Raw genomic sequence first — 27760 nt, forward strand, 5'->3', positions numbered from 1 at the left:
CAGGTTGAAATAAGAACAGTCCAGTAACTAAGGTATAACACAAACCTACTACTGCTACCACCAATAATAAGAATGATAAGGGAAATAACAAGGGAAGAGAATACAATACCACCCATTGATACCCAGCATGACTGGGCAGTGAACCAGCCCTTCCAGGTAACTCTCAATTACATCCTGGGCATGACGTGCTGTGGTATGGCATACCTCTTTGGCTAGTTTGGGTCAGGTGTCCTGTCTCTGCAGCCTCCCAGCTTCCCCTCCTCCCTGGAAGAGCATGAGACTCAGAAAGTCTTTGGTCAGAGTAAACATTACTGAGCAGTAACTAAAAACATCGGTGTTATCAGTGCTGTTCCCAGGCTGAAAGTCAAAAACACAGCACTGCACCAGCTACTAAGAAGAAGAAAAAATGACTGCTACTGTTGAACCCAGGACAATACCATTGATGCTACCAGGTTCATGTAGAGAAGCTGGAAATATCAAAGGAAATACCAGAACTCAAAACCAGCCTGGTTAAATCTGCACAGGCAGAGATGCTTTATGTTTTGCTAGAATCAACTGAAATAAAATGCTGAATTATTGGACTTGACTTTGCCCTTTAGAATACATGACATAATATTTTATTCTTTAGTTGCACTATCTCAATATTGTACACACATTTCACTAGCTGGCTATGGAGTGGGCACAAGCCTGCCTGCTTGATAAATGTAAAACCTTATAAATTATCATCACAAGGAAGAATCATCAAATCTTATAGAAAGAATGGATTAAAACAGCTTTTGCCAAAGTTATGACAATCAAATTGTCACAGATAGCAATGGCAGTAAGTAAGCTTGATGATCTGGTGTGACTGGGCAGCTCACAGATCCAGAACTTTCTTCAAGGATGGATGACAGGGAACCATAATTACTTATCAGTCTCCTGAGAAGCATGCCCAAAACCCAGGGAGACAAAGCTTCCCCTGCTGTTAGACAAGTATTAAACTGACAAGATCAGTGGAGGAAGTATCATTTACCAAATGTGAACTTGGAATGCATGCAGATAAAGACGTGGGAGAAGTGACTAAAAAGGTGGCAAAAACCTTTAGAGGGTACTGCTGGCTGCATGCCAATGATAAAAGCAAGCACAGTTTTTATCTGAAAACCACTTAATTTAAAACACCCATCTCAGCAGAGACTACTGATTAGTTAAGTACCTTCAAATAAAGCATACTATTTTTTGTTGAGTTTATTCCAAAATGCTTGCCAAATCCTGGTTATGCAACAAGTACCGAGTTTGGAAGGACAGATCTGTAGGATTTGCTATGTGGATGAGGCTATTAATCCATCAACTCCATTTGCCTGCTGCTGAGAGTGGCTAATTCCTGACACTTAGAAAAAAAAGTGGAAAATATAAAATAAAGACAAGCCACCACCAAGAACCCAACATCACCCTGGGCACCTAGCCAACTACATAATTATTTATTAAGATTTATAAATGACAGGAACCTATTCAGCATTATAGAGCTTTCATGATAATTTAAAACTCATAGGGCCAGACTGCAAATTCTGACCTATACCTGAGTAAATACATATAAAATACTCCAAAACAAAAAATACGTATTACAAACATAAAATTATGAATTAACTAATGCTGCCACAGCTAACATTAAGGACTTTTTCCTAAAGGATGGAGCAAAAAACCCAGAATTTTGCTTGCCTTTACACACTCAGGTAAGAGATAATGTAACATTCTTATAAAATAAACCACCTACATTTGTAAAACAAACGACAATGGTGTCCATGCAGACCTTATTGATACATCATATCTTACTGTGAGTATTTGATGGCTCATAGAACTTTTCAAAATACTTAACCCTCCAAGTATACCCCCAATCTTCAAATATTTTAACATCTTCAATAGTTAGTATGGCAATAAAAGATATCCTTCAGAATATAAAAACTGTTTCTCCCTATAAACCTCAGACTATTTTATGTAAGCTTTATGTAAATGTTAGATGCTTCAAAAATTAATTTTTCCATCCAGATTCTGGATGCTGAAACCACTACTTACATGTAGCACTAAACTTCCCTATAAACAATATTAAGATAAATGTATGCAAAACAAGTGGCAAGCTCAAAATACATATGTTGTGAATCCAGGATACCTGCATGAAATCTTTTAATCGCATTGTTAAATCTACTGCATGCTGGGTTTTTGTTGTGTTTTTTGTTTGTTTGGTTGGTTTGTTTTTTTTTGTGCTAGTCTAACTCTGTGCAAATATGACTTTGATATTCTGCAGTGAGATCAGGTCATGTGCTCTAAATACACAGTGCTTAAAGTACTGCATGGAGAAAAGGTAAATAAAACACTGTACTACTGCTGTGTAAGCAGAACATTGTGAAGAGGAAACATAGAACATATTCCAAATGTTTTGCATTCCATGTGCACATAATCACATATAATATCAAATCTTTCACACACTTTATCCCACACACTTTACAGAAATGAAATGTTATGATGTAGCTTTCAAATAACTGCATTATGATTCTTTCATAGAGGTATAAACCATGGCACTACTTGTATTTGGAGTGATTTCTAGTATAATATACAAATTTTCTCATTTCTGCACTACAATGTTGTGTCTCAGACATCAGTGTATTGATATAAATCCAGGCTCAAGGATAAAAGCACTCACACAATCACAGACACACAATTTTTAACACTGTAGATGAGTCTATAGAATAAGACATACATACTATTCCTGGACAAGATGAAGTTGTCATCATCTTCAAAAAAGTAATATGGCAACCATATAAGGATACTTCTTGAAACACTTAATCTGTATTTAGGCAAAGTTCACCTTGACTTTAATGGACATTTACTGTGAAAGATTAACACATCAAATTACAACTGTATAAATGTGGAAATATTTTCAAACCACACTGTTTTTACTGCTTTACCTCTTCACAGCATCATTTTCTGTTTTGCTACTGAAGGCACACATACTGAAAAAGAAGTAGCAGAAAACTGCTAGCAAGCTTTCACTGTTTAGTATACAGCTAATATTTTACTAAACTAAAATGAAAATTTGCACCAGCTAAAATGAAGATTGCTCTGGATATCAACCTTGAAAATTATATTTATCCCTGCAGTAACAGAAATGGAAGCCTTCCTTAGTTATCTACCTGATCATTTATCCGCTTGCTTGTTGCCCAGCAACTACCATCAAGGAACTACAGTTCTTAGACATCCTCATTTTAATCTTGAGAAAGATTAAAAGTACTATGTATGTAATCTCTTTCTGGTGAGATATTGTATTATTTCAATTTAAGTATCTGCAGAAAGGAAGCCCAGTGAGAGGAGAATCCGGTATTTTCACTCCATGAAAGGTTCATTTTCCCTGCACTTGTACCAAACCATTTCCTAACCAACTGCTTAAATATTGTTAGGTACTCTGTAATATTTGAGCCATAACAAATAAAAGCACTTACGTTCTTGAATCATCCCACAGCACACAGTAGGGGTTCAATGTGCCCTAAATAAAAAATAAATAAAACCTATTAGTTACTGGTATACAAAAAAACATGCCATGATTGACCAAAGCATTTACCTGGGTCTCCTCCTACACAATAACACTTATACTCTAATGAATTGATGCCACTGAAATTGCAAAAGCTGAAGGTTAATTCTTAGGGAGTATTTAAAAAGCACTTGAAAAATGCAGAGTGTTTGTTGCATTCTCTATCTTAGATAAGGTAAGCATAAAAATGTCTATTTGGTATATCCTAGGAAAACTGGAAGAGTTACAAATAAGATGTAACAAATAAGAGTTAATCTGTTAAGAGACTAGACTTGACTAAACATTTCTGGGTATGTTCAGAAACATAACTTTAGGCCCCTCTGGAGCTTGGATGTCAGAACCAGTTATGCCTTTAAAAAATTTAAGTATGTATTGGGCAAAATATCTGGAGCCTGGGATTTAAGATGACCCCATATTCAATACACAAGACCTTCTGTCAGTTAGGTTCTAAATCAGCAGAGATTTACACTTAAATTATTTATCTTTTGTGTTGACCTTTATAATCCCAGCTCCAACCTCTTCAAACTCAGTTGAAGATTTCTGATTTGATTTAAAACAGGATGGGAATCTAAGTTTATTACACATCATTAAACTGTAGGTAATGTTTTGGGAAATTGAAACATCCTTATTATTACTCATGTTTATCTTGCTGCCTGGGAAAAGTTGTGACAAAATTAAAATTCATGTTTTATTCCTAATCTTGTAAATCTTTCTTTATCAAAACTCAGATTGACTTAAAAGTACTTGACTGGCTAAAACCTGCAAAACTGTATTCCCATTCAACATAGATATTGGATATTTCCTGAAGTCAGAACTATATAAACAAAGTAGATGCAAATTAGAAAATAAAAATATATTTTTAATAAAAATCACATGTGATTTGAAGAAACAGGTGGAATACAGTATTTTCTTAAGTCAATGTTAATGTAGTTCTTTCATGAACAGTGTTGGTACAGTAGATAGCTTCATATAAACAAAACACACCTTGGTATTTTATTCTAAAAATTATTTATAGAAAAATTATGGCAACCTGTGAAGTAAAATTTTATTAAATATTTAAATTTTTCCATCCACCTTTTTTGTCAAAGATAGAAAAGGTCCTTCTGAAAATGCTTGTGAGAGATATATTTAGGGAAATTTTCACCCTGTACTTCAGTAGTTTGCTGACTGCATTGAATTTTGTGAGTAAACTATAAATATTTAAAACCAACATATGGCACTTTATATTAACGTACCTCTGTACAAACATAAATAAAGGATGTTCCATTCCCTGAAGTATTTATAATATAAAGAAGAGGAAGAGGAAGAAGGGATAGGACAAAATACTGGATGACAAGCACACTGAGATTCCAAGACCAAGTCCTGCATCGTTAGCCAAAAGCTTTGAGATACACTGATAGAACAGCATACACACAGATAAAAATTAAGAACAATGGAATAATGGTGCAGAATCAGCCCTTTTTAAAAAATGGATTTTTATAAAAAATATTAGTTTGTATCCTAAGACTGGGTGAAGAAATTCTACTTGCAATCTGGTATAGTTATATGCATATTAAAAAAGCATTCCTATAGCTGAATTGTCAAAAGACATTGCATATCTGAGATCTGAGACCTGCCTTTCCTAGCAGCAGCAGGTATTACGCAGTTTATGCTTGCTATTTCTACTGTGCAAATAGTAAGAATACAAAAACACTTTCACAAATAATGTCCATTATAAGTAAATCTACAAAACAGAGGGAAATAAAAGCTTTTGCAGAGCTGAAACACAGTAAGACTGCAGCTGCCAGATCATGTTTCACTCTCTTTGAAATGTATACAAATGGAAAAAAAAACACAGCTCTTGCCATTTAATTACCTAGCTGCAGCTAAGGAAGCAGCTACTGTGGTCATAAATGTTTAAGACTGTTGCAGTATTGATTTATACATTAAAGGACAGGAATGTGTGAACGTATATGTAACTATATTTCTGCCTGGCATATCAAACTGTTGAGATGCTATTGGCAACTTTGACAGCTATGAAGCACAGTGCCAATTCTGTTTTGAAGCCAGGGTTTTGAGTCTCATGGAAAGCTTGATGTCTGATGCTGCTGCTGGTGCGTTAGTTATGCGTCCCTGGAGCAAACTTCTGTGCTGTCAGAAGGTGAGAGTTCATAGTCTCTCTCTGGAGCAAGTAGGATTTTATTGAGCTTTTAAAAGATTACTTTGGTGTCTCTTTAATCAAACTACTGGAAAAATGTGATCACATTCATCAACGTGTTCACAGTTCATAAGACCAAATATCATCTTCTCTAAATAATGCATCGCAACTCACATTCTCATTGTAGTCAACTGTGTTAATTAATCTGCAAATCCAAATACCAAGCTGTATTCCAAACAGCACTGTAATTGTGATTTACATTTCTGCAAAAAAATAATTCTCTGGTTTTATTAATAAATGGGATAATTTTGATGTAAAATGAAACAATGATGATAAATTTTGAATGAATTAATATTTTAAGGCTAATTTGAATTTAACATATTAACTCTTATTAAATGATCACATTTGCCCATCTTTTTTCATAATCTCTTATCTACTTAACTTAGTGGATGGGAAGGTAAAAGAAGAAATATGTGGGAATACTCCTATACATGATCAGGCACGCTCTACAAGTTGCTTAAAATATTAGTCATTAAATCAATTTGGAAACAGTTTCCAAACAAAAAATTAACAACATTTCAATAACAAAGGTTTGAAAAGAACAAAACATCAAGAGCCACTGAAAAAAAACCCCAACCAAACAAAAAAAGCCCCAGATATCGAGATGAAAGAGAATGTATTTCCTGTTTAGTAATTAATCTATGTAATTAATACTAGTATATATTTCTGAATGTAACATATAAGGCTTGTTCTATAGTAATAAATTCCTGTTTTCATCTGAGAAAATTATTGTAGAAAATTATCAAAGAATGGTTTGTGTTGGAAAGGACCTTCAAGATCCTCTAGTTCCAACCTCCCTGCAATGGGCAAGGACACCCTCCACTAGACCTTTGTTGCATAAGGCCCCACACAACCTGGCCTTGAACACTTCCAGGGATGTGGCTGCCACAGGTTCTCTGGGCAACCTGTGCCTGTGCCTCACCAGCCTCATAGCAAAGAAGATTAGAATTATATTCACTCTGAAAGCAAAGAGCACTCAAACCTACAAAATAATATTTTTATGCATCTAGAGCCTTAGTTCTTTAAACCAAACTTGCATTATGGAGGCTAAAATTTGAATATAAAAATCATGAAACATTGAAAGATATTAAAATTTTAAAACTCATTTCCATTCCCAGATTTTCTAGATCAATATATGCCGATCCAGCTCTTACATCCAGCCTGATCATGATCCTATATAAATGTACGATGTATATAAATGCAATTTAAGGAAAGGAAATTTGTTCCAAGTACTTGATGCTTCTTGGGATTAAATTCTAGGTAAAAAAAAATTAGCCAAAAAAAAAAAAATAATTCTGATAGCTTTTTGCATAGTTATTGTCCTTTTACCTTGTCAAGACATGAGCTAATATAATACTCATTAATATTCTATTACTGAAAGTTTGACAAAGCAAGGTGCAAAACTGTGTTTCTAACATAACCTTTTGTAAAAATAAAGTTTAATCTCTTCTCCAAGATTTTGAAACATGGAAAAACTTGTTTTTTAAATGACTCAAAGGGATGGATTAAAAAAAAAGAAAATAAATTCTGTTGTGGTTTTGTCTTGTTTTGGTTTTTCTTTTTTCCCCGATATATAGGATTAATTAATTTGTGGTCTACTTCAGCAAATACTTTACCAAATTTTTAGTGAAATTCTGACAGGGACAAAAGTTATATTAAATTACATCATTATATGATGTATCTTAGGTTGGAAATAAAATAAAACTAAACCCCAAAACTACCCATCCTGAAACATTAAAATTAAATAGAATCAGAGAACCATAAAAAAATGAAATCTCCACAGTTCTTCATCAATAAACTTCTATTCTTACTGAAATGTAAGGAGTCAGATTAGTTTATGCTTCTTTTAGTCCTTTCTTTTCTGCTTGACTTTGCAGTAAATTTCATGGAGATGTTATTTGCAGTATCATTTGTCTGGGAACTTAATAGTGGGTCATAGTGATCACTGATGGCAAAATTGACAGTTTCTTCTTGAGTAAAATGTAAATCAAAGATCAAGAATTTAAAGAGTTTTCATCATACTTTTGCCCAGAGACACGAATCCAGATTTACTACTGACTGAATATTGGAAACTCCTCCAGCTGAACTGTACCTATATGACCACTTGAGCAACTGTTTATAAAAAAAAAATCACAGCTTTACAGTTTTTTGCGTAACAGTACTATTTACTAAAGCTCTAGTAACTATGTCTTTTCTAATCATCTCTTTATGCTTTTACTAAACTCTTTCAGCAACATAAACGGAATTTATATGCCATGCCTTCACATGTATTACTCCCATGCTTGTTATTTAACATTATTTCCTGATATTGTACACAACAAAAATTTCCTGCAAAAGATATTTTATTCTCCTTCTTGCTGCTGGGAGATTGCTGACAGCAAGAAGAAAAACTGTTAATATTTTTCATAGAGTTAAACATAGAATTCCTTCTTTCAGATTTAAAACATTTTAAATGTGAGATTAAAAGCTGCTACAATAGGTTATGTAAAAACTGGCTTTTGTTTATAAAATGACAGAGAAGGCCTTAAGAACTATGGAGCTTTATGACTCATTCAGGGAGCAAGAGGTTAAGCATTCAACACACTACACTTTCAATTGTGTCCATCAAAGCAGCTAATGGAGAGGTTTTGGTAGGAATTGCTGTTTAAATGAAAACCTCAGAACTCACAGAACAACAATTAATTTTGTGTTGCATAAAATATGCATGAAATACGAACATATTACCTTCAAAGTACATTAGACTGTTCCTGCGCTTAACTTTTATCGGTTAAACCGGATTTTATTATCTGGTATTTAAAAGAACCTCACTTCTTACTCTATAGGATCTGATAAATACACTTGGAAAAGCATATCAACTATGCTTGTACTTACATTAGACAGATGGGCAAGTTCTATCTCCAGGAAAGAATCGGTAGTTCTGGGCTCAGGTCGTATAGTTACAACAATGATTTTTGAATTAACAACAGTAAAATTCCTGAGGAGAAAAAAAAAAAAAAAATAAGTAAAAAAGTAAGATTTCAGTTAATATGAGGTTAAATGAGGCTTCTGGTATTTCATTTAAGGAAGTATGTCATGGGTATTTTCCATTACTTTAGCTGACAAATATTCAGGGAGAAAATATATTTGTTTGGAACTGGTGAAAACATTCACTCATTGCCAACCTTACTCAACACATTAAAGACTGAAGAGCAATAATGGTGGCAGAAGTGCCATTCCTTAAACTATGATTTACTAATTAGAAAGATGTATTGATGACACAAACATTCTGCCAATGTTTGAATGCATATCATTCGCTTCCCTCAACACAGACCGACTAGCTGTGTTTTATGAGACAGTCATTTTTCTTCCAAAGTGCTGTGTTGGACTTTTTTCTGACTGTTAACTGTAAAATTGTGAAGATAGATGAGTGCAATGGGAGATTCTACAGTTTTGTCAGTTCTGTGCTCATGAAAAAAAAACCTACCTGTTTCCAGTTTTTGAAAAACCACTGCATTTGCTATATGAGTGAGCAACTTTATCATCTAAGTGCTTTTAAAAATATAATCCATAGAAATCTCACCAAAACAAATGATTTTTTTTTCTCATATATGTGAGATTAGATTTGGTCTCATATTATTGTAGGAGGTTACTAAAATAATACTTTTCTTTTAAATTATATAATTCATAATCAGTCTCTCTTTCCATCACTACGTTTTGCATCTACCTTTCTAGGATAGACCTAGTATTGCCGAGGTTATGTCAATACAGGCATAAAGACATGTTGAAAGTATTTTCATGTGTGACATCCTTGCTTCAGATGACCTTGTCAGGCTTAGAACAACCACCAGTTATCAGCCTGACTGTTTCTCATGATCATTACCATTTTCCTTTGTATGTAGTGCTGCTTTCAACACTTTCTGGTGATTGCACAAAAAAAACCCCAAACATAAAGTCTCACAGAAAGATATATTCACAGATATATGTTATCAAAGAAACTAGGCAGTTTAGATGTAATTACAATAGAGAGTATAAATTTTCTTTTGTTATTTTTGTTGTTTACTTGATTATTTTCTCTAGGGAAATTGTATTTAGGAGAGGATTCCATTTTGCTGGATCACTGAAACAGAAATTGCCATGGTTACAGTAGTAGAAACTTAACTCAGCGGGCAATTTACTCAGCACAGGAAGGAAATTATTCTTCTGGGGCAAGGTTTGAATTCTAGTTTAATTTTACTCAGCCAATTCATATAACAGAAATATAATGGAAGTGGCTTTCTATTTTATTTAATTCCTATTTCTTCCATTTGGTTTTCACTTTAAAATCTCACACATTGTTGACAAAAACATACCTACTAGAATGCCATTAACATTCAGCAAACTTCCAGTGTGTTCTGCGGGGGGGGGGGGGTAGTGGCTGTACCTTTATGTATACACAGTAGCTGAATATCTATAAACGTTCTGAAGTAAGACATAATTGTGTTCTTAAGAACGAAGCTCCAAATCAATACAATACTGATTAACAGATCAAGATGGGAGGAAGCAGAGCTTACTAGCTATTAAAAGATTTTGTCCATTTCGGAAATTCACATAATCTAGTGCAAATACTAATACTTCAGTATTTGATCACAGTCAGTCTTTGTGATAGAGAAATATCTCCTTCCTGTATCTAATTCTGGTACACTTCTGATGGTCATGGGGTGAGATACAAAAGAGTACGTGAGGTGCCTAGATTGTAACCTTGCTACCTCAATTTTACTTCAGCCTTTTTAAAACTCTACCAATCCACTTACATTCTCAAGAGCCCCTACCAGATTGTTTCACCAGAAAACAAATGTAACTGGCTATATCTCTGTGCAATGAAATCTGTGTCATTCATTGCTGCCCTGGGCTTGCTTGTATTTAACTGTTTATATAGTCCCTGGAAGAGTACAGTCTGGCAGGTATATTCTAAAGCCACATAGCATGTTAAGATGCCACTGAATTAAATATCAAAACATTGTAGTCATGAGAATTTCCTATGGTCGAATAAATATTTGAAGATTCAAGATGACAGAGTTTGTTAAAGGCTCAATAAGAGCTTCCAGAGCTGCTGTCCTGGTGTTTTTTCCAGTCTGAATTAATAGCTATTAATATAATAGGGTTACTTTGCTAAGCCTTTTTTCTACCTGGGTATACATCTTGAGTGCATTCTTTTATAGGAGTATACATATTGATTCTATGTGATATGACATTCAGGTTTTCTTTTCTTTTTAGAATTACTCTCTTGCTCAAGAAAAATGAACTTATGAATAAAGCATGTTGCTATCTCAAGACAACATGAAAGAAGTTATAGTTCAATGAGTGAATGTGGTATATATTACAGAAAAATTACGTATGCTATAGCAGTAATGCAATGCAGGAAAAGCCCATCTGAGGTACTACATCCTCAGTCTAAGAAAGCTGACCTAAGGAAGTTTAAGGGTCTTTTTGGCTGTACAGCATCTGAAGGAGGGTGTTAGGATATTGGGAAAGAGAACATTTCAGTGCAGGAAATTATAGCAGAAAAAGTACAATGGTTGTTTAAGTGATGTGAAAAAAAGCTTGCTGTAGTAAAATCAATGATCCTTTGTTATTATTTTTCAAAGGAAAAAACTATCTTAGAATATGGCAATATGCAATGTATTACTTCAGAGTGCTCACAGAGGAATAGTATATAATATCTTTTAGATGAGTGTTATACTGAGAATCAATATTCTGTGAACCTAAAATAACATAAACGTGCTCACAGATGCAAAAACTATTGAAATAATATTCATTCCATAGTGCTCAAAATATTCAGTATTTCAATATCTAATTTTTAAAAATCCACATGACATTATAAGAGCAGCACACTGCAGCATATTATATTAAGAAATAGAATTAGACGAAGTTTATTTACTTGTGCATGGAAAAAAACCCTACAATTACTTTATTTATATAAGGAAGAATAAATTACTTTCCTCTAACCTCTTGTTTAAACCATACTGTCAAAATTATTTTAATATTATACGTGTACCACTAGGATTAAACACATTGTCCAAAAATTTCCATAATAATGAAATTGCCAAGTTCTCATCTCACACTGTGTTTACAAGGCTTACTTTTAATGGACTCTATGCTGGTAAAAACAAGAGAAATCAAGCCCAACTGGTAAAATGTAGCTAATTTTAGAGTTTGTGAAATATATTGTGTAGGCTGTCCTAGATAATGAAATCCTCATTTTACTCACAGAACACCTGTGATGTACCAGATGGGGATTCCGTGGTTAGGTGCTTTGACAGATTTTCTCAAAAGATATACTGAGATTTTTTTTAATCTATTGGTTTATTTTAAACAAAGAAGTTCCTTGGAATGAAGCAGAAGCTTCCATACCTTCTAGTGCTGATATTGAGGGAAGTATCGGAATGTGTGTTACCATTGTTCTTCTGAGAACTACAATCACATATTTACTTTACTCTCACTTTAATCTCTGTAAAGCCAGGGACTAAAATCACATAGGAATTGGTAGATTTTTCTAGATATTTTACTACAGCCAGTAAAAATCACCTCTTTTACCAGGTTGTTAAGATGTAAATAATGTGGCCTTTGAACTCAAACATGATCTGATTTTACTGATTTTACCTTGGTTTATTGTTTTGTTTATCTTTATTCCCATCACTAACATATTTTGTCAACTGTCATTTTATTTAGAACAGCACCACATAAGATACTTACCCAGACTGTTTTTTTAATTCCTGCATTGTGCATAGCTACCGCACTTCTAGGCATCATTTAAAAACTAAACAATGTTGCCTGCCTTCGCATTCTACAGTGTTTGCTTCATACACAACGCTACTGAGGTAAAGCATTTCACTATGTTCATCAATAATATGGTTATCATGATACTGTTTATTACAGTAAAATAAGATTAGTACAAATTGTAATTAATATAAACCCATGTAAGACAGTTTTTCAATGCAAAATGTAAGGAAACACAAATAAAACTTTTCCCAACTCAGTGGGATATACAGAAACCTTCACTTCATTCATGTCCCTGAATGACTGTAAAATGATAAACCACCCCACTGCATTTCTAATTTTTGAAGAATATAATAGCTCAACTAATACAGCACTAACCAGAGTTGCAGCTTTCTTCTAATTTAGAACTTCATCTGAATGAACATTTAAAATTGTTTGAATGCATAAAAATGTATTCAAAAGCAGTTAATAAAGAATCATAGAATGGTTAGGTTTGGAAAGAACCTTAAGATCGTCTAGTTCCAACACCCCTACCATGGGCAGGGACACCTCCCACGGGACCAGGTTGCTCAAAGTCCCATCCAACTTGGCCTTGAACACTTCCAGGGGTGGGGTATCCACTGGTAATCTGTTCCAATCTCTAACCACCCTCACAGTAAAAATTTCATCCTTATATCCAATCTAAATCTCCCCTGTTTAAGTGTGAAGCCATTACTCCTTTTCCTATCACTACAGTCACTAGTGACATAGACAGTGGGATCAAGTTCATCCTCAGCAAATTTGCAGAGGACACCAACCTCGGTGCTGTAGTTGATACACTGGAGTGAAGAGGTACCATCCAGAGGGACCTTGACAGACTTGAGGAGGGATCTGGACTTCTTAAATTTCAAGAAGGTCAACTGCAAAGTTGAAGCAATCCCTAATATCAATATAGGCTAGGGGATAAAGAGATTGGATTGACAACAGCCCTGTGGAGATGGACTTGAGAACCCTGAAAAGTTGGCATGAGCTGTCAGTGTGCACTTGCAGCTGAGACGGCCAACCATATCTTGGGTTGCATCAAAAGAAGTGTACCAAGGATATCTAGGGAGGTGATTCTCCCCCTCTACTCTGCTTTTGTAAGATCCCACTTGGAGAACTGCATCCAGCTCTGGAGTCATCGACACAGGAAAGACATGGAACTGTTGGAATGGGTCCAAAAGGAGGGCCACAGAAATGATCAGAGGCTGAGAGAGTTGCTCAGACTGGAGAAGAGAAAGCTGCAGGAAGGCGTTATTGCAGACTTTCAACATATAAAGGGGTCTTATAAGAAAGATAGAGATTTTTTACCAAGCCCTGTAATAACAGGACAAGTTGCAATGGTTTTAAACTGAAAGAAGGTAGATTTAGATCAGTTACAAGGAAGACATTTTTTACAGGGAGGGTGGTGACACCCTGGCACAGATTGCCCAGAAAAGCTGTGGATGTCCCATCCCTGGAAGTGTTCAAGGTCAGGCTGGATGTGACTTTAAGCAACCTGGTCTAGTGGAGGGTGTCCTTGCCCATGGCAGGGGGGATGGAACTAGGCGATCTTTGAAAGTCCTTTTCCACTCAAACTGGTCAATGATTCTATAAAAACCGTTTAAAATTGTGCCACCTTTGCTATTTTAAAGGCATGAGATCAAATTTTCAGTATTACTGCCATAAGGAAAGAAATCCAACATTACACATTTCCTGAGGAGGTAAGAAATGTAAGCTGTACAAGTTTCAATATAACATCATTATAAGTATTAAAGAAATGCAGGGAATTACTGAGGAGTTGTAATCTAAATAAAGAGGATAGAGGTACCTGAGAATAAGTGTTATACTTTTATATCACAGATTAATAATGACTTTTATTCCTTATTCACATACATCCTTTTCTTGGGCATCTAAGAATTGGATTCAAATAATATTGAACATCTTCAGAGGCAAAGTGGGATATCCTAGTATTTGAATTTCTAAAGACTTTATTTGTGAATAAGTATACATATATTTTTAGACCATTCTGCTTCAGAAGCTCATAAAACCTGCCTGTGAACTGAATTGCCCAGTAAAATAGCCAAATTTGTGGTGCAAATCAGTAACCAGCTGAAAGTAGAACAGATTAAAACAAAGCATCTGCAAACTGAGATGCACTTTCTCATAGTCCATTGCACTTAAGGTGCTGTGCTTTTATGTCCCTGTTCTGCCCCTACTCCTGCTACTTAGGATGCTATTGATTTTAGGGAAAATCTAGTAAGTAAGCCACAAATTTCACTCTCCTAATGGATGAAATAAACAGCCTAAAAGACTTTTCATATAAGCAAATATACAGCATTCAAGGTTCACACTTGTTTTCTGTAATTTGAAGCTGTTGACCTGTGAGAGCTGAAAAGGCATGATCATCACCTGTCCATTACAACATTAAGATCTGAAAGCACACAGCCACCTCAGTGCTCTCCAAGGACTGGCAGATTAGCTCTAAGATCTGCCAAAAAAGACTGACTACAATAGTGTCCTGGGTAAACCATGACAAATAACCATTTGGCTCTGTTTCTTTGAATAGAGGAGAAAAGAACTAAAAAATACCTGTCACAAACATCCCTTCCTGGCAAATTTCAGAAAGTGCCACAACAAATGGAAAGGGCTTAGTGACATTCAGAAGTGGATCGTGCCTTAAGCATAGATGGCTCTCAACAGCACTTCCCAGTCTTCCGGGTGTCCTGCCAGGACAGCACTGCTCAAATTGTGCTCTCAGACAGATTTCTGTTCCCAGCATTGCAGCTACTCATTTTAAAGTGCATTGAACTTTACTGGGAAGTGGTTTTTGTTTGTTTTGTTTGTTTCATTGTTTGTTTTCTTAGGACTGAGTTGTTGCAGAATGACTCTAAGAGCAGAACCATAGAGTTCTGGAGGACTGTGCAAGCAAGGCAGGGGGTGGCCTCCACAGGTGGCCGGAGACCGGACCTGGGAGGAGAATGTGGAGGAAGCTGTGGGGGGCTAACCAATACTGTTGTGCCAAGAAGGAGTGGCTGAATACCACTCCTATATATGTGTGAACTGCGTCACAAATAAGGGAGAAGTTGCTTATCACCCACATTGGGTTGGCCTGTCTGCTTCTCCTCGCCGCTTACAAATGGCGCCTGAACAGGGACATGGATTTGAGGAGTTTGTTGGAATGTGTTGTATGAGTCTCTGATTATGCTAATTCGATGTACCCACAGCTGAGAACCCTGGCTCAGCTTACCCAGCAATAGTAAATGAGCAGTATTCTAAGAATAATTAGATGGTTGTTTTCACGGGGCATTACAGGTTGAGTCAAACACTGCTTAAAAGTATTGCACTTATGTATCATTGTTAGGTTAATCATTGTAGCTATTAGACTTGTTTATAGTTGTGTGATACAACAGGTGAACAGAATAACCCACAATGCCTTGCTTGCACAAAGAAAAAGGGGGGAATTGTTGCAGAATGACTCTAAGAGCAGGACCATAGAGTTCTGGAGGACTGTGCAAGCAAGGCAGGGGGTGGCCCCCACAGGTGGCCGGAGACCGGACCTGGGAGGAGAATGTGGAGGAAGCTGTGGGGGGCTAACCAATACTGTTGTGCCAAGGAGGAGTGGCTGAATACCACTCCTATATATGTGTGAACTGCGTCACAAATAAGGTAGAAGTTGCTTATCACCCATATTGGGTTGGCCTGTCTGCTTCTCCTCGCCGCTTACACTGAGTCTTTTTTGTTTTCCAATGAATTTTGGCAAACCCCTGTTTTGTAGCATCCTTTGTTTCAAATCCTGATGTTCTGGTTAAACAGAGTAGAGAAAGGTGATTTGGTGGTTTCCTGATTACCACCCTTTCTAATTATTGTGAATTCATTAGCAGCTATTGTGACATAATCTGCGCCCATTTCTTTTACCATAAAAGGACATTAGTAGACCGGTGGTGCATATATTGCATGTTATTGCTAACGTGAAATAAGATAGTATTAATGGATTATGAAATGATCTTATTTGAGAAGAGGTGGTGAAGTGTTTATTTCCAAATTTTCTGTTTTCAAGTACAGACAGGAAAAAGTGAAACAAGATACCTGGCTATTTCTTTATGCATGTGTATGGCCCTCATAACTGACATACCACGGCTGTTTAGGCACATGCATATCTTGTTTCTAAAATCAGTCCTCTCAACAGCTCTGCTGTGGCTTCTGAATAGAACTTGCACTGAAAACATACTTGTAAAACTACTACTAGAGACATCTGTAGATGTAGGTTGATAACTAAAGTTGTCTGCACACTTTAGATCACTTTACTAATTGGACAAACAATAGTTTGAAGCACAAATGTAAATAGTCTGAGCATTAATGCACATCAGTGGGCATACTTTTAACCAAGTATTTCTGTAATTAGGCTTAATATAGACTACATAAAATATAAACTAAGCTAATTTGATAAAAAGGCTATTTTTATCATAAAAATGACCAAGCATGCAGGAAAGAAAAAAAATATTAACTAACAGAAAAACAAAATAAATCAAACAATACCAATACAAGCAGACTTAGTTGTCTGCTTTCAACACAACATGTAGTGTGGCTATGATTCCAAAATATTTTAATTCATATTGTATTTATGAAATTTCTTACCTCAAAGTGGGCAAAATGAGTTCTAAATTTTTGTATAGCACTGCTCCAAGTACAAATACAGTTGATTCATCTAGTTCTGGAAAGAGTAAGGAAGAAAAGATTTTTAAACTCTCTTTTCCAAGCCTTCATTAGCATAAAAAACTGTCAAGACCATTTATCTTTCTAATAGGAATTTTATTTTAAATAAACCATTCTCATTCTGAATTCTATTCTGGACATCTGTCATAAAGATGTAAGTGTCAGGAATATATCAAAAGAGTTAGACCACTGAAACCAAAATTTTCTGAAAATCCATAACTCTGTACTGAAGTCCACGTGAGTTCATTTACCTTTATAATTAAGTATTCTTCAAGACTGTCTTTAGAGTTTAATGCCTAGCAAGTAAATTCTCTAATGTCAGATATCTGCACTGCAAGAGTATTTGTAAGTTGTATCTGAAATAAGGGTTAATTTGCCTGATGAGCATCCTTTAGTAGAAGTTAGGTGACCTTTTGGTCTGCTGCAGAGAAGCACCTTCAGGGGGCTCAGCAGAGCTGCACTTCAGGTCACCTCATGCCATCATAGTTACATTCTTGTGCACAAGATTTCTTTTGAAGATCGACAAAATTACTTCTGTATCATACAGGAGTCCTATGAGACAAAGATTTTGAGCTCCCTTGTTAAAGCTAACAGAAAAATAACACGTTGACATGCTTTTTTACCTGTTGACATAGGGGTGAAGATATTTTTTGGAATGACAACCCTGTCTTCTGAGTTTCGTGCCCAATCAACCATTCCTTTTCTTCCTTTCATGGGGAAATTGATGTCGGTTAAAACAGATGCAGCAGGAAGCTTCTGAATGCTAGCCACTAGTAAGAGAAATTACAGAATGAAATGAAATTGTGTTGCATGCTTTAAATAATCATATGATGATAACAGTACAGCAACAACAAAAATGTTTAATAATACATTTGAAGTAAACCAGGAATTTACAGGACACTAACTAAGAGAAAGTGTAGTCTTCTCTTTATTATGCAGTTCAACTACAGATTAATTGTGTGGCATTAACTCTATCATTTGTCAGCCAGATTCTGATCAAGTTTCTTAACAGGGATTACTGAATATTCTGTCTTATACCTGGAAATTTGGACATAAGAAGACATCATTGTATGTTCAGAGCAAATTTTAAAATGATCAAATGTGACAACGAAAGGAAGAGGATGCTGCAAATTGCTTTGGGAATCATAACTGCTAGATGCAGACTAATGAAGCAATAACAGAGCTTTTATCCGCTATACAGGCACGATTTCAAGATAGGCCCATTAAGGAGATTCACATATTAAAAGACCTCATTGTTTCCATGCAAATGAGAGTAATGTGGAATAGCACTTGATTTCTTTTCCTTGAAGAATAATCCCCATTCTGAATTCTTAATTATATTTTTTCCACCCAAAAAAGCCGCAAACAACCAAGCCCCAAACAACCAAGCCCCAAACAACATCACTAGTATCTCTGTAATAGATATAGAAAGACAGAAGTAGGTATCAAATCTAAGAATACGCAGTTTGGAATTTTGTTTACCTCCTCTCATTTTCTCTCTGTTTTCTAACTCAACTATTATCAGGAAATAAGTTTCAGCTTTGCTGTAAAAATCTAAGTATGACTCCATGGCAACACTGTCAGTGTCTACTAAGACTAAACTTGTAATGAACTGACAGGGCTGTCAGTGTTTACATACACTCAGAGAGATGACAAACAACACATCTGAAGCACTAGCTCTGTTCTTAATATAAGCCATGTTGATAGCTATTTCCTGCACAATGCTCTTCCTAATCAATTTATGAAGAGGCTAATGTAGTTGGAAGATTTTGAACATTAGGACTATACTTTGATCTGCTTAATGATTCCACTGCAAGGACTCTGCAAGGGGGTTAAATATAAAGACAATGGGGGACAGCTGTAAAATCAATCAGAACAGCAAAATTAAAGTAGAAAACCATTATGTATCTCATCAGTGAATTTTATTTGAAAGGAAACTGTAATTCAAATCTAAGAGAAAAGGAAAATTAAGAGGTTAACAATGTTAACTCTACAAATGTATTCTTTGATAACTGACTTTTAGTTGCAAATTAGACTGGTTATGTATTATAGAATCACATTAGTGAGGTGGTACTTCAGGTTATTTCAGGCATTCCATTACACAGCTATCATCAGGACTTCACAATGCTAGTTCTAAGCCCCTTTGGGATGGAACTGGCAAATACATTCCCAGGCCTAAAGGAATGATAAGTCTTGTGAGTTTTCAGGTAGTGTGTGTAGGGGGAAGAGTTCAGGTGTTTCAAAATTACTGGGGCGTAAGATGAATTGTGTGTTTTCACACGTAATCAATGGTTACACAGAATATATTAACAGCGTAAAAATGGATTTTTTTCCCATAGCTTTTAAAATGTAAGAATAATTTTATTTTACTTACTTGTCACATAAAATTAAACCCACAATTATTCAGTTTTTAGAATTAAATGTAGCCTTTATAAGACAGTATTGTTTATTTTTATTTACACAATATGTGTCTGTCTATCTAATTAGCTAGTAGAGCCTTAATATTTCATTCATCTTTCAGATGACAGTTCCCTTTGCTGAAATAGGAAATCAGCGTTATTCAAAAGAATTCACTATCCAAAACAGAAAAACACTGGATAAATAGTGAAGGTCTAGGATACTATGTCTCCACATTATGCCTGTCTCTGTATTTTAAATTGGACCATTCAGCACGGTATCTAAGAAGGACTTAGAACCAAAGATTCCAAACTATTTGTTAATTTATGTGATGAATAGCACAAAACCTAAACATAACCTAAACATAAACCTAAAACCTAGCACATAACCTAAACATCTTTGTTCTTTTTCAACATTTTTGTCGGTGACATGGACAGTGGGATTGAGCGCGCCCTCAGCAAGTTTGCCGATCACACCAAGCTGTGTGGTTCGGTTTATACCCTGGAGGGAAGGAATGCCATCCAGAGGGACCTTGACACACTTGTGAGGTGGGCTTATGCCAGCCTCATGAAGTTTAACCATAAGAAGTGCAAGGTTCTACACCTGGGTCGGAGCAATCCCAGGCAGAGCTACAGGTTGGGCAGAGATACAGAGCAGCCCTGCGGAGAAGGACTTGGGGGTGTTGGTTGATGAGAAAATGAACATGAGCGGGCTTTAGTTTGCGCTCACAGCCCAGAAAGCCAACCGTATCCTGGGCTGCATCAAAAGGAGCGCGACCAGCAGGTCGAAGGAGGTGATCCTGCCCCTTTACTCTGCTCTCGTGAGACCTCACTTGAAGTATTGTGTGCAGTTCTGGTGTCCTCAACATAAAAAAGACATGGAACTGTTGGAACAAGTCCAGAAGAGGGCCACGAGGATGATCAGGGGACTGGAGCACCTCCTGTATGAAGATAGGCTGAGAAAGTTGGGGCTGGAGAAAAGAAGGCTGCGTGGAGACCTCATAGCAGCCTTCCAGTATCTGAAGGGGGCCTATAGGGATGCTGGAGAGGGACTCTTCCTTAGGGACTGTAGTGATAGGACAAGGTGTAACGGGTTCAAACTTAAATAGGGGAAGTTTAGGTTGGATGCAAGGGAGAAGTTCTTTACTGCAAGGGTAGTGAGGCACTGGAATGGGTTGCCCAAGGAAGCTGTCAATGCTCCATCCCTGGCAATGTTCAAGACCAGTTTGGACAGAGACTTGGGTAACATGGTTTAGTGTGAGGTATCCCTGCCCTTGGCAGGGGGGTTGGAACTAGATGATCTTAAGGTTCTTTCCAACCCTAACTATTCTATGTTTCTATGATTCTATAAAACCTAAACATTTGGCTTACGGCTTATATGCAGGAAAGATATTTATATTCAGTTTATGGTTGGACTCAATGATCTCAAAGGTAATTTCCAACCTAAACGATTCGATGTTCCTATAAATTCCCAGTCATGGTTCATATAAGTTTTTCTTCTACTCACAATCAAATGGAAGTGTCTTTATTTAATTTCACAGAATATGCAACCTTAACATCCTGGAGACTTTGGATCTCTGCATAGACAGAGACAGTGCACAGCCCACATAAACCAATAACTGAAACGGATTTGTTAAAATGTCCTGCCAAGTCTGCCTCTTACTGATCCACACAGATTATTATATCCCTTTTTAGCCACTTCATTGAATGATTCCAAGAGGATGTCACTACTAATTTCCAGCATGGCACTGATGTTTGAAAGTATAAGATAATTTAATGGAATCTGACTGGAGGCAACTAGTTGAGTCTTTCAAAATGGGCATGTGGATACATGAATCAGCTCCCATCTCTTCACCTTTTCAGTGCCACTGTGAATTGTATTTTATCTTTTTAAAGAAGTTATTATATAAAATATTGCTCTACAACTAATTTTAATGAAATCTTAGAGCATGACCAGCTGTATCTCCATGGTGAAATGTGGCTTTACTAGTTTTTAACTCAGTTTTAGTCTGCAGCATGAAATAATTATTTATTATGAGCAGGAAAATCAACAGGCCTGTTAGAGGGGAATGTATAATTCAGGTGCTGGGTCAGAAACACAGATTTTTTTCACACATCAGAAATTAAAATTTAGGCTTCTTATAAATATATAATAAGACAGAATGGCATGTCATTCACTTTGTACTTTGTTGTATTATTTTAACATTAGGCTTGCATTAGAAAACAACGCTCCAAATAGGGGAACCAAAAGTTTTGCTTGTTTATGCACACACAGAAGTTGTATAATATTGCAGAAACAGTTAATGGAAATATTAATGAGACTGTAAGTGGAAAAAAAAAGATGAAAAAAGAGAAGAAAAACTAAAATGAAAATTATGTCAAAGGAAGTTGAAAAAAATCGCCATGTGTCATTTTAAATCAAGGGACCTTAAAACTTCCCATATACACCAGACAAAGCATGTCTTACTGTCTTAGATAAAAAACTTATTTGAGTTACTGCTGTAATATATTACTCTGTTTTAATCTAACTTGGACTTTTTATGCGGAAGACGTGATAGTGACAAACACCCAGCTTGGTTACTCCTCAGATCATTCTTACAGGTTGCACATACCCTGCGGTAGATAAAATTAATCAAAACTTTTCCAATATGAAAAATTCTTATGCTTATTTTTATTTACTTGCATTAAGGGAATTCCTATAATATTCCAGACATTGGAAAAAATAAAATAAAATAGAGCTTGCATTAATTTGGAAAAAGTATTTGGTTTTGACTTAACCTGCGTGAAACAAAAATGTAAAAGCCACCCAGCAGGCTTATGGCATGAAAAAACTTTAGAAATAGGAAGTCTGAATGTAGGGAAATATATTTAGAGTGCAGAATACGTTGTGTTCTTTTATTCTCTGGGCAGCCTCTCTTGTTGTGGTTCCTATATTCTTTTAATTACAATTTTAATGAGATTCCCAAAAGTTTAAACTTGCTGGAACACAGAAGAAAAGGTCCTTATTTTTTAGAATGATTCAAGCATTCTTTTGATGCACATTGCTACAAATTGCAAGGCAATGCTTCAGTTACACATGAGAATACATACATATTTGATGACTCCATAATAATTATTGATCCAGAAAAACCTATTTAAGTAGTGTAGTTTAATAAATATAGTGATTGCTTTGACCTCTAGTGGATCCATTTTAATATCCTTTACAAATACATCTCATTTTCCCTTTATTTCATTTTCATGCAGCAATTGCAGACAACCTGTTCAGTACTGCTTTGTTGAAAATTTCAGAATTGGCAACTACTAACTGTTCTTACGTACAGAGTAAAATAAATCATCTTTGGAATTATCTCTAAACTCATAGAAATGGAGAATTTTCCATGACTATTCAAATAAGCTGATTGCACACCATAATATGTGAATGATATCTAAGCAGTTTATTTGGAGCAGCAGAAATGTGGTTAATTTATGTATCAAAAAAGTTCTGAGGGAAATAAAAACTGCATAGTTCTTGTGTGGTAGCCTTTGTAGATCATGACCTACAATAGAAAAACTGAAATGTATTGCCATGATCACCATAACCCTGCATGAGGTATTAGCTGGTTAGAGCAACTTCCAGTAGCTCTCTGACCAACCTGGGTTGCTAAATAAAAAAAAAAAAAAAAAAAAAAAAAAAAAAAAAAAAAAAAAATTAAAGAAGTGGCATGAATCATCTTCCCCTTCTCTTTACTACCCACCCATGAGCCTCCCATGTTCAACCGGTTCAACAAAAACTGGTAACACTTCAGAATCAGCCCTTTGAATAATATTTATCACTTTAAAACAGGAAATCAGATTCACTGAAAGGCATGACAAAAAAAATGACTACGTTTGCTCATGAGATGAATACAACTTCAGGTCTCACAGTAGAGATTTAAGTTTCAAAATTATAACACAAGCCAAATTAAACAGTTGATCTCCTTCCTTATCAAAGACTGAACCAAAACTTTTAGAAAAGATGCTCAAAATCTGAGTCTGAATTCTATAGCATTCATGTATTTACAAAAGAGGCACAACACTAGTTTTGAATCTCCTGTCTCATAAGTGGCAACATTCTGGGTTTGTTACCATCACAGTAACTATGTTGATGCCTAATTTACAATTATTTATGACACAGATGAATGGGAATTAATTGTTTTAAAAGGCATCAGTGCCTTGACTGAATTGGAAAACCAGATACAGAAATTTATGGGACTAGCATAAGGTGTCAACTTCTGTTTAACCCTCCCTGTCAGAGCAATAAATTAGAACTCTGAATTTGCATTTCAGTGAACAGACAAAAGAGAATTGGTATGCATCAGTTGCTCTTTTCCTGTCCTATTTTGACTTGCCCATTGACAGCATACTAGATAGGGTGGTGACTGTTAGGGTGGTGAGGCACCAGAATGGGTTGCCCAGGGAAGTTGTGAATGCCCCATCCCTGATGGTGTTCAAGGCCAGGTTGGACAGAGCCTTGGGTGGCATGGTTCAGTGGGAGATGTCCCTGCCCATGGCAGGGGGGTTGGAACTAGATGATCTTAAGGTCCTTTCCAACCCTAACTATTCTATGTTTCTATGATTCTCTATATACTATTCAGCATCTAGTAAACTTGAGTTAACCACACAACAGTTTTGATATTTCAGACAGTGGATATTATAATGCTCTACTAGAACAGCTACTGTTAAATTTATTTCTGGGTAAAATAGTGATGATTAGAATTGCCATAGTCAAGGATATCTTCAGAATAAAGAATATGGGAAGAATTTTATTAAAATTCAGAATACTAAATATTTCTGCAAACATCTTTTTTAAGAACACCCATTTAGAATCACATTTATACAATACAGAATTATTCAATCAATCCTAAATGTAAAACCTTTGGTTTTATCACAGAATAAATAAGTTCATTCAGTTCAGCTTATGTTCAATACACAGGGAAAAAAGTCTTGCCTGACTCATCATAGAAAAACCACATAAACATATTGGAGATGATACTCAGATTTGCTCTAGCCACTTCAAAGACAAACTGCAATAAACACAAATGGTGAAACCCCCTTTTCAAGCAGACCATTTTGTGGATCTCTAGATTTGCTACAGAACTCTGCATCTATCTGAACAGGCCTTTAAAATCCTCTCAGTACAAAGATAAATCCACCTCTTACCATCCACAAGATTATGTATAACAGAAGGACTGTGGTGAAGTGGCATCCTCTTATATGAACATAGGAAGGTAGTTTTCCCTCTAGTAAATAATACACATCACCCCACAGTTAGCCAACAGCAAACAATGGTCAAAACGCCCCTACTAATTCTTATGACAGATGTACTACTTCTTATGAATTTCAACACAGAGATTATGTTTTCTTAAATTAGAACCTTGTTAGCCTGCTTCTTCACCGGCAGACGAGAAAGGGATGTTCCTATAACCCTTCTGTGCCCTTGCATCCCTGAAGTTCATCAGCCCATAGGAGCTGCCCTCTGACTGTTCAAGCTTTGGGCAGCAAGACACACTACTGATGTAGGCAGAAGTAGAAGTAGACATTTCATAGATATTTTAACTAGTCAGGAATGAAATATGCATGAGTCCTCCATTTAGTATCAAGCAAACTTTGCCTTAAATGGGCTTGCTGTTTGAAGAATAAGAGTAATGCTTTAGGTTAATCAAGCTACCTTAACAGGGATGCCTGATTATTTCCCTTCTGCATTCCATAGGCAATGGAATAGCTAAGAGAGATACCCGTCACCCTTTTTGTTGTAAAATAGTACATTTATCTGTGATAAGCACCTTAGGGAATTAGTGAACTAATTTGTATTTTAAGCTTGCAAGCCACTGCAGTTCTTTAAATGATATAAAGAATAAGTATACACACAAGCAGTCACATAACTGCATGATGTCTGAATATGCCCCCAAAAGCCTGTAACAAGTCCCAGGTTTATGATACCATACCAATAATATGACCAGTACAATATTTAGAATGAGTTAGAAATCAGCATGGCTTCAGGCAATTATCAGGATGCATTTAATAAACACTCAGATCTTTTCTGCTACTTACATAAGTTTTAAAAAAATAAACTCACATGCAGCAGGCAAGTTTCCCTTTGATTTTCTGCACTCTTGTTGGTCAGTACCAAATTCTGTATTTAAGGAATAACTCAGGAATATATTGATTATGCAGACTCATGAAACATCGCATATGCTTATACATTCTCATGAGTGGTTCCTTATTGTACATTCATTATAATAAAAAATCTAAGTGATAAAACAGATTAAGCATAGGATTACAATTCTTTTTTTTCCCAAATCTTTCCTTGTTCCAGACATGGAAATAAAAATGTAAAATAAAGCATTAAAGCATTAAGAATTGTTGTTATGGACAATAAAATCTTTCGTAAAAAAAAAAACAAAAACAACAAAAAAGATTATGGAAGCTACTAAAGTTTATTCCTTGAGAAATAGTTTGTGTACAGAAATGCATTATATGATATAATCATATATTTGTTTCATGTTCTATACTCTATTTCTGTATGTGTCACTAGGTGAAAAAAATATAATAATCTCAGCATTTTTATAATTTTTAGTCATTGTTACTCTTACAATTAATGCATACTGAAGATGAATATGGCTATTTGCAGCTCTCCAATGTGGAACATGAACAAAATCACTTTTAAATTTTAAAATCTGATGCACAATTTTGAAGAAAACTCAACTAAACTAGTGAAAAGGTGAACAATCCTTCTATGAGAAGTCAGAAGAAGATGTGGTCTCATGATGAATGGAATGCTTCCTGAAATACATAGTTATTCAGAAAAATGCTTTAAATAAAACATGGTAGGAAGACGTATTTCAATAACTAGAAGACAACTCCATCTTCTAGGAGTTATACTGACGAAGTCATGGAGAGCCAAAGAGACCCAGAGCCTCATCCAAGGTACTCTGTGTTTCTGAAACAGCTTTATTTTTTTCCATTCCTTTTTATTATTATTGCTGCGCATTCATACTAATAAAACTAAGGTCTCCTTTAACAACTCTTGCCTTGTCACAAAGCCCTTCTCAAGGAAAAGAAAGACTAAGCATAAAGCAAGACGGAAGATGGAGGCTGATGCAGAAGATAGAATGAGCTGGCATTTAACTGCATGAGGTTTAATGTTATTGACATAAACGTGAAAACCATGATAATACTGAGGGGTCAAGGGCACCTGCAGCACTAATTTAGATTGACTGCACAGGGAAGGCACTGAAACCAAGCATTTTCTAATCACTAAGGTGACTGGAGAAAGTGTCTTTGCTGGTGATTTTAACTGATAGCTAAAGAAAAAGAGTGAGAGTGAAGATAATGTTAAGATAGTGAGCTCAGAAGGTGGGGATGGTGATGAAGCTGTCATCAGAATAAGAGAAAGAAGAAAAACTGACAGAAATTGCTCATTTCTATATTTATTTATCAGGCTTACTGCTGATCAGATATCCACTAAGAACTATTAAAAAGTAGAGGCAGAATAATTGCTTCCCAGAAGTAGTAAATTGAAGCAAAGGCAAGATGGCCATTGTATTACCTGTAGGGAAATGACAACTAAATCCTATAATTCAGAAATCTAGAAAGATGTGAACTAAATTATGCAGGATATTGAAAGCTGATATAAGGAGTGAATTCTCAGGCATGGAAATAGGAGATTTGATGTATAAACCTACACACAGAGGAAACAAAGCATGTGAATTGATATATGTTTCTAATTACAGAAACAGATCTCTATTATATCTTATTACTGAGCATCTTTTTTGATCATACCAAATGGCACCTTGAAGAACTTCCAGATACAACTATGAGCAAATCAAGACTGAGAGAACTCTGTCATAGAATCTCAGAACATTAATATTATAACAGTGGTTAGTGAATCCTAAAAAGTGAAGCCTGATTAAACACCATATCCTGCAAAACAGTAGGTATAAAAGAAATGCTTGCAAGTGTCCCTTGTTTTCACAGCAATTCACCAGGCACGTACAAATTTATCCACCTGCCTTCCCAGAACTGTTCCTATCAGAGCCTTTCAGCACTTGCTTTATATTTCCGCTCCATTAAGATTGAGAAATTAGAGCAGCAGGTAAGATCCCAAAAAAGCTGAAGCCTGTAGCTATGTTTACAGACCAG

General features: G+C 35.7%; 1 protein-coding gene across 8 annotated transcripts in view; it reads right to left on the reverse strand.

Annotated features, from left to right (window-relative positions):
* Window positions 1-27760, reverse strand: part of ADGRB3 (adhesion G protein-coupled receptor B3) — a 468139-nt gene that overhangs the window by 181086 nt on the left and 259293 nt on the right. For all 8 annotated transcript variants that reach the window (XM_057418854.1, XM_057418850.1, XM_057418851.1 and 5 more), the window contains 4 exons: window positions 17828-17974; window positions 17127-17202; window positions 8628-8730; window positions 3471-3514 (listed from right to left, as the gene is read on the reverse strand). In XM_057418854.1, coding sequence (XP_057274837.1) covers window positions 3471-3514; window positions 8628-8730; window positions 17127-17202; window positions 17828-17974 — 370 coding nt within the window. The remainder of the gene's footprint in view (window positions 1-3470; window positions 3515-8627; window positions 8731-17126; window positions 17203-17827; window positions 17975-27760) is intronic.

This window comes from Pezoporus wallicus, unplaced genomic scaffold (genome assembly GCF_028554395.1).
Source record: "Pezoporus wallicus isolate ANWC-B61680 ecotype Strahan unplaced genomic scaffold, APGP_CSIRO_Pwel_v1 contig_4901, whole genome shotgun sequence".
Taxonomy (NCBI): domain Eukaryota; kingdom Metazoa; phylum Chordata; class Aves; order Psittaciformes; family Psittacidae; genus Pezoporus; species Pezoporus wallicus.